At 44.0% G+C, this 13,156-nt stretch overlaps 1 protein-coding gene across 2 annotated transcripts in view; it reads right to left on the bottom strand.

Annotated features, from left to right (window-relative positions):
* VPS53 (VPS53 subunit of GARP complex) overlaps nt 1–13,156 on the bottom strand; it is a 137,436-nt gene that overhangs the window by 19,181 nt on the left and 105,099 nt on the right. For both annotated transcript variants that reach the window (XM_047706057.1, XM_047706058.1), the window contains 2 exons: nt 6,340–6,488; nt 1,508–1,577 (listed from right to left, as the gene is read on the bottom strand). In XM_047706057.1, coding sequence (XP_047562013.1) covers nt 1,508–1,577; nt 6,340–6,488 — 219 coding nt within the window. The remainder of the gene's footprint in view (nt 1–1,507; nt 1,578–6,339; nt 6,489–13,156) is intronic.

The raw sequence follows: 13,156 nt of genomic DNA, 5'->3' as shown, positions 1-13,156 counted from the left end.
CTGCTGAGGGCGTACACGTGCCAGACGTTGCATCAAGGACTTGATGTGCACGATCTTGTTCAATCCTCACAACTGCCCTGTAAGGCGCAACTACAATCAATCCCCGTTTTCTAGATGAGGAAACTAACTTGCTGGGAGGTTTGCTGAAGGACAAGCAGTTGCTCTGTTGCAGAGATAGGATTCAGCTGCACACCTTCAGCATTCTGGACCCCAGGATCTTCATGCTTACACCATTCAGCTTTTTCATAAGTTAGGAAGGCGATGGCCCTTACAAAGAGTATAGAAACAGGGCACGTATCAGAGTCAAGAGATTCCTGATGTTCACAGCTATTGCATCCCTGGCTGCAATATCTCATGAGGGATCCATGATGCACTGGGGCATAGGCCAACTTGCTGTCTTCTGGAGACATGACTCGGGTCAGCAATGCTGAGGGCCCAGGGTGAGGGCAAGTCACTGAGCTGGGAAATAGCTGAGCCTCTGCCAAGTCGACTAACTCGGTGGAAGAGCAGGACTTATGGAAATGTCTTGAATTACATCATCTCACTTAAAAATGTTGTTGGGAGTTCTTTCAAATATAAAAAGTAACCGAAACAGGTAAAATGTTGCTACCTAGAGGTCTAGAGAGGATTTCTTTTAATGAATACAGGGGACTCATTTAAGGTCAGGACACAAATAGCTTGTATCTGAATAGGTGTTTATCAGGATTTAGGGGCTGAGTATTATTGTTTTTGTTTCTAAGATAGTTTAAATTGTTCTCTAAATTCAAGCAGCTCAAATTTCAGACAGTCTGGATAGGTGATGGCTGAAAAGAGGGGACTCCGCTGTAGCACATACCTCAACCCATCAGCGCTGAGGTGACACAACTGGTGAGCAGAGGTCTCAAAGCACAGAATTCAAGTGAACAGGGTGGGGTTAATCACAGAAGGCTTCTTGGGTGAGGTGACTGGCGTCTCAGTACCAAAAGGATAAGCCTTTCTTTGCTTGATACTCAAAAGTGTCTCTACCCAGCAAGTAGAGGACCCAAAATAATCAGGGTCTTTGCCGCCCTCTGCCTGGACTCTTCACTCTTCTTTCTTCTCAAGCGCCAGCTTTTGGAGGAGCCTTCGTGGAGTGTCCAATCTGAAGCCATTACTCCTTCATGCCCCTAAGATATTCTTTCAAAGAACCTAGTTTTATACCCTTTAGCTATTTAAGGTAAAATTCTCTTCTCATTTATTTATTAACTCATATCTTATCTATCTCTTCTTACCCAGGTGTAAGCACCTGGAAGGAGAGATCTTTTCTATCTTGTTCACTGTGGTACGCCTGTGCCCAGCCCAAAACCTGGGTACGTAATAGGTGCTTGACAAAAATGGTTTAAATAAACGGAAGAATTAAGCTGCCAGGTCATCTTCTGTCCCCAAACAGGGGAAATCAGCAATCTGATTTCTCCAGGGTAAATCCCTACTAGAAAGATTTGTGTTTGACCTAGGATAAAAGCCTAAGAAAAAGGCCAATTTATCTCACCTGTTCTGCTCCCACCATGCTAATTGGCTTGCACTTGAAGAGGTGGGTTATGAACTTGGGAATGAAGGAGCTGTGGATTTAAAAAAAAAAAAGGACAAATTAGGCTTATTCTCTCTCTCTTTTTTAAGCTTTTACTTATTTTACAGGTAAAGAGCATGCACGAGCAGGGGGAGGAGCAGAGGGAGAGGGACAAGCAGACTCCACGCTGAGCACAAAGCCCGACGCGTGGCTCAATCTCAGGACCCTGAGATCATGACCTGAGCTGAAATCGAGTCATATGCTTAACAGACTGAGCCACCCAGGCACCCCAGGCTTATTTTCCTTTTGGTAAAGAAACACAGAAACTTTTTTAAAAGGCCCTACTTCCTTCTACAAGAAAATAGAAATCAAAGTAGATGCTATTATCGCCTCCCAGCAACCACTGCCTTCTGTTTCTTCCAGCCCAAACCGTGGTTTTATTTAGGTATATGTGGTCTTGGGATGCTGGGGAAAAGCTGATCCCTCCCAAACTGCAGAGGGGAATTCTAATTAGCCTTAGCCAGTCAGACCATGGCATTTCTGTGCTGACTGTTGGTGGTCCTGAGGTTGGGACATGACCTAGGCCGGCCACCCGGACCACAGGAGTGGACTTCACTGCATGGCTCCTCTCTTCTTCAGGGTATTCTTATGTTTGGCTAGAACACCGAGAGCCATTTTACCATCATTCTAAGGAAGAAGCCAGCCCCAGGAGAGCAGGGTAGAGTAAGGAACTTGGGTCCTTAGTGACATTGCTGAACCACTGAATCAGCCATTTTTGGATGTGTCCTACCTCTGACCTTCTGGTTATATGGAATACAAAGCCCACGTCATGTTTAAGTGAGTTTAAGTCACAGCTTCTCTTACTATCAGCTGAAAACACCCTAACAGACGTGACGGTGAGATAGTCACAGGATGTTAAATGCAAAGACAGAAAATAATTGTTAAGGGAGTAACTGTCAGAACAAGGGAAAAAATTCATGATCTCTGAAAAATTTACTGGGGACTGAAGGGCAAGCTGGGTTGGGGGAAGGGAGTAGGAATTTTAACAGGTCAGGAGGGCTTTTTAGAAGAAACTGCAGGGCCTGAGGAGGGAAAGCTGTTGTATGGGTGCAGAATGGAAGGTGTAGGAACAAGAAATGCCTATCACCGAGGCCAGACCCAGGGTGGACTGACCAGGAGAACACAGGGCCCATGACCAAGGAAGGAGCGATAATAAAACAGGACGTGGAGGTCAAGAGAAAGTGCTGGCTAGCACTTTCCTCTCCCACTCCGCAAAAGCTGCTCTGGGGGCCATGACTCCCACTCTCCGATCTCTCTACACATTTGTGCCTGCTCATAACCGATGACGTACCAGCCGCCTCAGTGGAATGGCACTGGCCCCTCAATTCCAGCATATCCAGGACTCAGCCCCACCCTGGAACCCAGGTTCAGTGGACCAGAGCTCACCTACCCAGTCATCCAACCCCAAAATCAGGAGTTCCCCAAGGCTGCTCCCTCGGCCTTCCACCTCAGTATCAATCCGTTCCCAGCCCTTCCCTTGGACTTCCCCACCCTCCTGACCACACCCACCGCTGCAGCCCTTACTCTCCTCACTTGAGCTCTTTCAATTCTTTCCTAACTGGTCTTGCTGCCTTCAGCCTCATCTTTGCAAATATCAGCTGCCAAAGGATTTGCTACAGACGCAAACATGCTCAAGACCCTTCCCTGATTGAAATTTTTATAATGCCTGCTGATAAGGCCTTCCTTGATTGTCTTGATTCTCTGGCCCCAGCCATATCATGCTGAGGGGAGGCGTCCTATGCTTGATTCTTCAGACTACTTAATGCCTCTCTGTGCCTTTGCTTACCCTGCCCCCTGTGCCCAGAATGCCCTTCCCTGTGACCTTGTGGGTCATTGCATACACATATCCTGCACCCTGCTCAAGGATTTCTCTCCTTATGAAGACTTTGATTGGTTACCTGCACCATACTCTCTCTACACAGAGCCCACAGACCTCTAGCCTAGCATATAACCTTTACGATACTTATTTGCTTGCATGTCCCCCCCCCACCTGACCGTAAGGCAAATGAAAACAGGGACCATGTCTACTAAGCCAAAGCACTTAATTCTGTGTCTGGGACATAGTAGGAGCTCAAATGGCAGCAGGTTGAATAAAGAATAAATAATAACATATTAAAATGGTAGCAGCTACCATGTTTGAATGCGACCTTGCTACCAGCACTTTACCAGAAGTTTATGCATGGCTTCTCATTTTATCCTCTAAACCACTATTAAGAGATTTGTCTTATTGTCCCCATTCTTGAATGGAAGAGAATCAGTTTAGTGGTGAGGGAAGTTGCTTGTGGTTCAAACGGTAGTTTTGTTTTTTTTTGTTTTTTTTTTTTTTTAAGATTTACTTATTTATTTGGGGTGGGGAGGGGCAGAGGAAGTGGCTGGATCACATGACCTTGAGATTGGGACCTGAGCAGAAGGCAGAGGCTTAGCCCACTGAGCCACCCAGGCAGCCCTCAAACAGTAGTTCTAATCGAGAGGTGATTTTGATGTCTAAACAGGAAAGACTGCTGTTGCTTCAGAGACCAAATGGAGGCAAAAGCAAACATCTACGGCCTCACATTGACGAGCTAAGACAGGAAGTTAAAGAGAAAGAAAGATTAACTCCAGAGATCAGGTCTAGGGGGAGGTCTACTGATCAGGAGGGAGAACGGGGACCATGTAGAAGGGATTCTTCAGGGCTGGAAACCAGAGCCAGGCCAAACAAGTAATGTGACACTGAATTCATGACTAATCGCAACGGTACGTACAGTTTATAACCGAAGTTACTTCTTTCTAGACTGTACCCTGGAATCAGTCGGTTCTGGGTGCGAGGCCACAAGTGTGGGGTGAGGAAAATACAGGGACCAGGAATGTGTCACAGGGAAGGGAGAAGTCCCGGCAGTGTGACCGGGGAATGGCCAGGGCTTCCCCAGTTGTGCGGGGTGGTGGCGCCGGCACTTGCTGGGGAGGAAGGAATCTTGCCACAGCACTACCGCTGAAGTTTCTCCTCTTGGCTGGGGTTTTACAAGTTAGAGAGGGTACCGTGGATTAAATCAGAACACCACTTTTTCTGTCAGGGGTTAAACTTTTCCAGATGTGAGAGATGGGCATCCTATTCCTGGCTCACCCAAATATGAGCTTAGTAATAAAATTTAAGAGCTCCGAGAGAACGTGAGACTGAAGCCGGGACTAGCTAAGCAGATGGACCCTTTACTCACTTTGACATTCGCTCAGTCAGACCCCTGTGCAACCGCACTGGAGATTTTTGGCCACGGTAAAATTTTATAGAGACACTGTTTCTACCCAGGATATGGGAGTGTCACAACGTGATTTATCAGCAATGCCTTTAACACACACTGAAGAGCACTCAGGGAGCGAAGGGAATGTCAACTCCCGGGTCATCTGCCATATTGCAAACATTAATGCCTCCCTGGAGAGTCCACTCGATCCTTTCTTGACAAACTGGAAACTGAAGCTAATGCACAAGCCCCCTCATAACTGTTCCTTAGGGATTTATTTGTGAGGGGGAGAGCGAGCATTAATTGAATACAAACCAGCAGAGATCTGGGGAAGATAGAAACCTGGAGCCCTAAATCCCCACCTTGGGACTGGGATGAGGACAAACTAAACACAGTAGCTCGGAATAGGTTGACCTTCCTGAAGCCCCTTCCTTGAGACGTGTGCCAAAACGCCTGTTTGCTCTTTGGTCAAAGGAGGCACTGACCCTCTACGTTGCCTGGCCTCCAGGGAAATGGTGCTATGGCCAGATGCTGCCTGGCAAGGGACCAAACCATTTATTTCCCTATTTCCAAATGTCAAGCCAGAAATGGCCACACACGAGAATGTAGCAGAAAGACATGTAGTGCAAGCATTCACTTCATCTCCTTTGGCACTGGAAACCCCTGCCTTGCTCTGCCCGGTTTCCAGTACCTTCCCTGGACTCAAGGATGTTTAGAAGCAAATAAATTCTGGCAGTCCCAGTAATATGTACTGTGGGGAAGGAGGAAGTGGAGGCTTAAAAGAAATAGAACAAGGGTTCCTACCCTAAAAAAGCTTATAATCTAGTTGGAGAGACAAACAATATACATGAAATCACTGAAAAATAATTTTAATTATCCAAATCTATAGGCAAGCAGGGGCACTGTTATGTCCACATCATTCAAAGTAACAGTTTCCCCAACTCATTTCTGAGTTTCTCTTCATTTGGTTGATGTCTTCATGCTGTTACTGCTGTCTGCAACTTTTTTAAGTAGTGGATTTAGTTTTATTATGCTTCTTTGGGGTACAAAAAATTAGCTCGCCTACAGGCACCAGAATAAGCCCCAGCTGGATGGTGGGACACCTAGATTGTGAGCATACGGGTGGTAAGTATGGCATTCAAAATAACCCACTGATGAGGATGTTCCAGGGGCACTGGTGTGTGTGTGTGGGGGGTCAGTCAGTTGAGGGTTCAACTTTTTTTTTTTTAAAGATTTTATTTATTTATTTGAGAGGCAGAGATCGTAAGCAGGCAGAGAGGTAGGTAGAAACAGAGAGAGGGGGAAGCAGGCTTCCCACTGGGGAGGACCCTGGATCCAGGACCAGGGATCATGACCCAAGCCGAAGGCAGAGACTTTAATCCACTGAGCCACCCAGGTGCCCCTAAGGGTTCAACTCTTGATCTTGGCTCAGGTCTTGATCTCAGGGTCATGAGTTCAAGCCCAGAGTTGGGCTCCAGGCATGGAGCCTACTTAAAAAAAAAAAAGAAGAAGAAGAAAAGATAAGAATATTCCAGGACTTACTTTGCAAATTTAATGCAGAACTGAGTAAAGTATTTCCGCGTGGAAGCCAGGTTGTCACGGATGATAGGGACATTTTGTTTAATGTGAAGAATGACAGAGGTGACATAAGGGCTCTGGTCACCAACGTGCTCCACGTTCTGCCACTGCATCTGAAAATGGAGATGGAGAAGAGAAATCTTTAGATCCCTCACAGGAGGACAGTCTGACCTGTTCCGGAAGAAGGGGCAGGCGGAATGGCAATGAGGTTAGAGCTTAGCCTCACAACCACCATTTTATCTTGGGCAGTGCTTCTTACTTTGTCTGCCGTGGCTGACTGTGGATAAAAACAAGTAAGCCCACCTTATCCTGGCCAGTGAGGTGTGACTTAGCTATCTTTTCCTAACCTGTCCCTCTGATGCTTGAAATAGCCGTCCCTTCCCATCCATCTTGTAAAGGAGCCCTCACCAGGCAGGTGAGCTGGACGGTCCTGTGGCAGTTCTGTCAGAAGAGGGGTGTGGGGGGACAGGGCAGGGGCAGCCACTTGTGAGCACGTTGGTAGCTTGGGAGAATGGAGCTGGTTGGGGCTAAGTGAAATGAAATCCGGATGAGGGCTACTTAGTTCTTTCTCTCAAGTAAATTGTGAAGAGGGGAGGATTTTTGAAAAAAGGGAGCTGGACCTGATGTGACATGTGTGACTTAACTTCAAAATAACCTGGAGTTAGGAGTAGATAAAATAAGATTAATGAAGCTGGGTGACGGGTCCATGAGTTCTGTTATACTGTTTTCTCTACTTTTGCACACAATTGAAATTTTTCCGTAATAAAATATTCAAACCTTACTCCTAAAACCTTTGAGATTCTGTTGGGGTTTCCATTAAGGGAAAGAAAAGAAGATCCCTGGCCATTACGAAGGGGTGGGTCAGAGGGTAAGACAGTGACATGAGGAAGAGGGCAGGAAAGTGGGGCAGGGACTGTGTGGATAGCTGGTGCTGGGCAGACCAGCACCACTGAGAGGACCCGAGTGATCCCTGAGCAAGCTGTGAACACAAAAGAGAGACCTGTTTGGTTCAAGCTCTAACCATATGAGAGTTGGGAGAAATGCTCTGGAAAATGTCTATAGTAAAACAGGGAAGGACGCAATGCTACAGTGCCTCTCCCACCTTGGATACAGAAGGAGGAGAGAGCCTGCAGAGCAGGCAGCAAATGGGCACTTTAATCCTGAAAAGAGCAAGAATGTCCAGGAGGAGTTCTGCTGAGTCAGCTTCTCCGAGTGGAGCTGGGCTGTCTGTTAAAAAGATCCGAAGCCAAACACACACCATATAATATGTTCATAGAAGGAGGGCAGTAGTTCTGAGGCCCTGATGTCTCTGGCAAGAAAACACCATTTTTTTTATAGAGCTCTTGGGGAAAGGAAAAATTCAATACTGAAGGAACTTGTTTAAAAGAATCATATTGTGCATGAACGACTCCCCAGTGCCTGAGAAGCTTGAGTGACTCTACGTTTTGTCCTAATGTTTTGTCAAATCAGCAGATATTTATATTTTAAAAGCTTTAGGTATGTGTAAGCATATAAAAAAGCAGGAAGGACTTCCATCTTCATTTTAGAGATAAGAAAACCAAGCCCTAGAGACGTGCAGTTTTATGCAAGGTTCCACAACAAAGTGCCAGAGAGAAAAAGGTCCCCAAATTTTTTATGAGGAAGAATCAGAAACAAACAATGGAGTAACAGTGGAAAGTTCTGTATGAACTGACTTTATAGTCTAATGCTTTGGTTATGTGTAATGTTTTCCTCATTATCTTTTTATCTTATTCAAAAGGCTTCTTTTCCCATCTGATTTCAGAGAGTTGACCCATCCAAACAGTGAGCATCCTAGGTGAGGAGCTTAAATGAGCTCACAGGGTGAGGCCAAAACTGACAGATGCTGTTAATGTCTATACTTCATCTTCTCCCCAGGTCCGCAGCAACACCTGGAGCAGAGCATTCTGGGTAAACACGGAATCTGGGAAGGGAGTTCGATGCCCCTCTCCTCCAATGGCCATGAATGACTATTGTTTTCCAAGTTGGCAGCATTTTGTATTTCAACATCTCAAAAAGTTAATAATTACCTGACAGAAGACAACTGTAAAAGGAGGTGGGGATGTGGCCTGTCATTGGCTACAAAATAACTCTGAAGCAAGACAGCGTGGGATGACGGACTCTGAGTTCCCGCTGGTGAGTTAACCCCTCTTGATCACCACTGGCCATGCCAGTACACATCCACATTTGCAATATATGTGAAAAGATCTGATTTGCTTTAATACCTTAGTCAGTTATGACTCTACTGGTCAAATTAAAAGAAGTATTAGCAAAAACAAAGTAGATTTGTGAGTTTAAATTTAAGTCAGCTTAATGACATAGGAAAACCATTTAAGCTGCTGGAGAACAATGAAAGTTGATATTGGTTTTACTATTTAAAAAAAGAAAAGTCTGCAAAATGTAATTAGCAATGACTCCATCCAGTCACTACCTCAGATGGGTTGATGCTGGCCGTCACCCATCCCAGATGACTTAAGGTTTGAGCTGTAACCCGAATGGCCCAAGATACAGACATAAGGACCCACCATAGGCAGGTCCCTTCACCTGGCACTCTGCATATATCACCTCATTTACTATTCACACATGAGCTCATTGGGTTCTCACACCAATCTTGTAGATGACGAAAGTAAAAAAGCTTAACGAGGTTAGGTAACTTGCCCCAAGTTACACAGCTGGTAAATGACAAGACAGAGACAACAAGTCTGTCTAAAGCCCAAGCATTACAGTACCAGGCTGTTTCCTAGATGGTTGTTTTTTTAAAAAAAGGAACAAAAACACTTGATGTGCCTTAATGCAAGATAAGCCTTATTTCTCAGGGAGATGCTAATGAAATATACAGTGACCAAGCAAAGTTCTCTTCCAAAAAAGGCAACAAAAAGTAGCTTGTACTAGAGGAACAAACATCATGAAAAGCCATCAGTAGGAATAAAAGTCCAACTTTTCCAGGTAAACTCTGCATTTGACAGTTAAAATCTACCCTGCCCTACTTAAAAGGTTTTCCTTTTGTGCTTTTTGTTTGGGTGGGGTTTCATAGGACTGTTCCTGTATAAACAAGAAAAACAGTTTGCCAAAGAAGCTGTGATTAAGATACAGGACTCACAGAAACAGCACGCAAGGAAATGATCGCACTAAGGAACAGAGAGAGACTGTGGGGCCAGGGCCACAACCCTGGTTTCTGCTATCTGAGGAGCAAGCATGTGATGGATACTAGTTACCACTTTACAGGGAAGGCCCGGGAGATAATCACTTCCCAGCGAGAGCCCACTGCAGCAGAGAATTCTGACCAGTCCACCAATCAGAGAACAGAGCTCTGCAATCAGTTTACTTTGGACATTGTTTTTCTCTGTTGCTGTATGAAGCTTGGAGAGAGGCCTCTCCTGAGAAGCTACTTTTCCTCAAATTCAAATTCCTACCTATTCATTTTGAGCATGGAACTAGAGATAGAGAACATAGACTGACACACGTGGATTCTGGGGGCTATTTCAGACAATCGGAGTCTACTGGTGTGGTTTAGGCTGCCGGGCCACTGGGCCCCAAGGACAGTCCTTGCCCAGGCAACTCACAGGCACTCAAATGCCTGTCTGGGCTACTTTTACTCCTGCAACAAGCATCTGATGTATTTATAGGTACCTCGTGCGTCCACAACAGTGGATCAAGCACTTCATGGGAATTAAAAAGGGAGAAGGAACATTTTTTGAGCACCTGTGTGATCATGCATCACGTGGTTGACATTTTCACATTAACTTATTGCCTATAACAATACAGTAAAGGAGGTAATATTACTCCTGCTTTACAGATAAGACAGACTTGAGGATAAGACATGCTTTGCCTAATGAAGCATAACTGGTAAGTTAGCAGGGCTGAGGTCTAGAAGTTGGTACATCTAACTCCAGAGTCCATGCTCCTTCCACTTTACCATGCTGCTTTCCAAAAGTGTTACCACCCTAAATGAACTTGACATTAGCTGAAGGCATCGGAGCAAGCAAAATTTACATATGAGGCTGCAGGTATGCAGCTGACTTGGTGGTGGTGATGGCAGTGACAGGAGGAAGACACACGTTCCTTAACTTAAAGGGGAAAATCAAGAAGATCCAGAATAGAAAGCGGAGTAATAAAGGCTTTAAGAAGATAAATGTATGTATTTTTTACTCACTACTAGGCCAACAGAAAGGTAAATTTGTACAACATTTCTCTTTTTAAGATTTATTATTTTAGAGAGAGAGAGAGAGAGAGCGAGTGCGTGCAAGCAGGGGTGGGAGGGAGGGCAGAGAGGAAGCAGACTCTCCGCAGGGCTCCAACTCCCAAGAGGGAGATCATGACCTGAGCTGAAACCAAGAGTTGGATGCTTAACTGGCTGAGCCACACAGGCACCCCTGTACAACTTTTGGAAATCTCTACCAAAAATTTTAGCATTTTACATAGCTTTTGATCTCTGCAATTCCCTTTAGGACAATCTGATGTTATAATTATGAATGTTTAGAAAATACCCACATAGTCACCCACATATGTGAGGCTGTCTATTACCAGACTGTTTTTTTTAAGATTTTACTTAATTTTTTTGATGTTCTTACCATATAGCTTATTTATTTTTTTATTATGTTCAGCTAGCTACTGTATAGTACATAATCAGTTTCTGATGTAGTGTTCAGTGATTCATTAGTTATGTATAACACCCAGTACCCTCCTCAATACCCATCACCCTGTTATCAATCCCAACATTTTACTTATTTGAAAGACAGAGAGCAAGACAGCATAAGCAGGAGTGGGGCTGAGGGTAAGGGAGAAGTAGGCTCCTGGGCTGAGCAGGGAGCTCGATGCGGGACTCTGTCCCACAGGACCTTGGGATCATGACCTGGGCTGAAGGCAGGCGCTTACCTGACTAAGCCACCCAGGCGCTCTGCCAGACTGTTTTTAAATGTAAATAATTGGAAATAATTACCAAAAGTGAGTTGATCACATACATTTTAAGGGAAAGAGTACCTTAGAATACTTAAAATGAGGAAATCTGGAGTCTGCCAGTCCAGAGTTCTAATACTGTCTGTCCAACCAGGTAAGTTACCCAACCTCTCTGAACCTCGGTTTTCTTGGCTGTAAAACTGGGATGATAATATCTATAATCCATACAGTTACTGAAAGATGACACATGGAGTGCTCTTAACATAGTGCTTGACAGGTATTAATTCCATGGTAAATGTTAACCTATTGTTACTATTTAAACAACAAATACTCTGTACTATGGAAAATTATGCAATCACTATAAATTACTGTAGCTCTGAATTGAATGACACAGAAAATTATTAAAACCTGCTAAATGGGAAAAAAGTTATGAAAGAGCACATACCGTATGAACTTATATTTTTAAAATATATGCATAAAAAGACTAAAATAAATCTATTAATTGAGTTATTTAAATTTTCTTTTTTAAAAAAAAATTGGATTTTTTACAATGAAGGTGATATGTTTTGGTCATAATGAAAAAGGAATCTCTTGGGGAGCCTGGGTGGCTCAGTGGGTTAAGCATCTGCCTTCGGCTCAGGTCATGATCTCAGGGTCCTGGGATAGAGCCCTGCATTGGGCTCTCTGCTCAGGAGGGAGCCTGCTTCCCTCTCTCTCTCTGCCTGCCTCTCTACCCACTTGTGATCTCTCTCTCTGTCAAATAAATAAATAAAATCTTAAAAAAAAAAAAAAGAATGTAAAAGACTTTAAAAAAAAGGTAATCTCTTCTATAAAAAAAGAAAGATAAGTTTTTTTTTAAAGATTTTATTTATTTAAAAAGAAAGATATATTTTGATTGTAAGTGGAAAAGAGAACTTGAGGGAGCCCAATGTGGGGCTTGATCCCAGGACTCTGGGATCATTGCCTGAACCCAAGGGAGATGCTTAATGGACTGAGCCACACTGGAGCCCCTTGAGGATTAACCATAGAGTTCTGTGGGCCTCCTGAAATAGATCTACATTTTAATGACTGAGGAAATGAGAACAGATTTGAGGACTGTTCTAGCTCTTTCTTTTTTGGGGGATAGTAATGCAGCCTCTTAAATTAGTACATGTTCACAATCTTAAAACCTAATAGAATAGAAATTACATGCCAAACTGTAAGGAAATTTAATTTGTTCAGTTTCTTTTCTTCTCCCCCCCCCAAGACTACCATTAATGGACAAAAGGCAAAGTGTGTTTGATATTGGACAGAGAGATTCTTTTAACCTAGTGATGTGAGAAGCCCTAGGAAAAAGGACATAGTGAGGAAGGTACCATGTGACCAATGGTTTCTTTTTAAGGAAGACACAGAATTTTTAAAAAAATCCTACTTAAGGGGCGCCTGGGTGGCTCAGTGGGTTAAGCCGCTGCCTTCGGCTCAGGTCATGATCTCAGGGTCCTGGGATCGAGTCCCACATCGGGCTCTCTGCTCAGCGGGAAGCCTGCTTCCCTCTCTCTCTCTCTCTCTGCCTTCCTCTCCGTCTACTTGTGATCTCTCTCTGTCAAATAAATAAATAAAATCTTAAAAAAAAAATCCTACTTAAAAAGCCTAATTACAGTAGCTAATTGCTAAGGATTTATAGAATTTACATTTAAAAGACAGAACTTTATATTTCCACTAAGGCATCCCAAGCAATTGCCTTTTCAAGAATCAGGAGACTTGGTTTTATTTCTGGCTTCCCTGTTATAAGGTTACATGGCTTTGGGCATATTATGAAAAAGAAAATAAACGCACCAGAATGACAGTTCGTTGCTTTTCAGGGAGAAATATCCAGACTAGAATACTT

The sequence above is a fragment of the Lutra lutra genome, chromosome 16, assembly GCF_902655055.1.
Source record: "Lutra lutra chromosome 16, mLutLut1.2, whole genome shotgun sequence".
NCBI classification, from domain to species: domain Eukaryota; kingdom Metazoa; phylum Chordata; class Mammalia; order Carnivora; family Mustelidae; genus Lutra; species Lutra lutra.
This window is presented reverse-complemented; position numbering and strand designations above follow the sequence as displayed.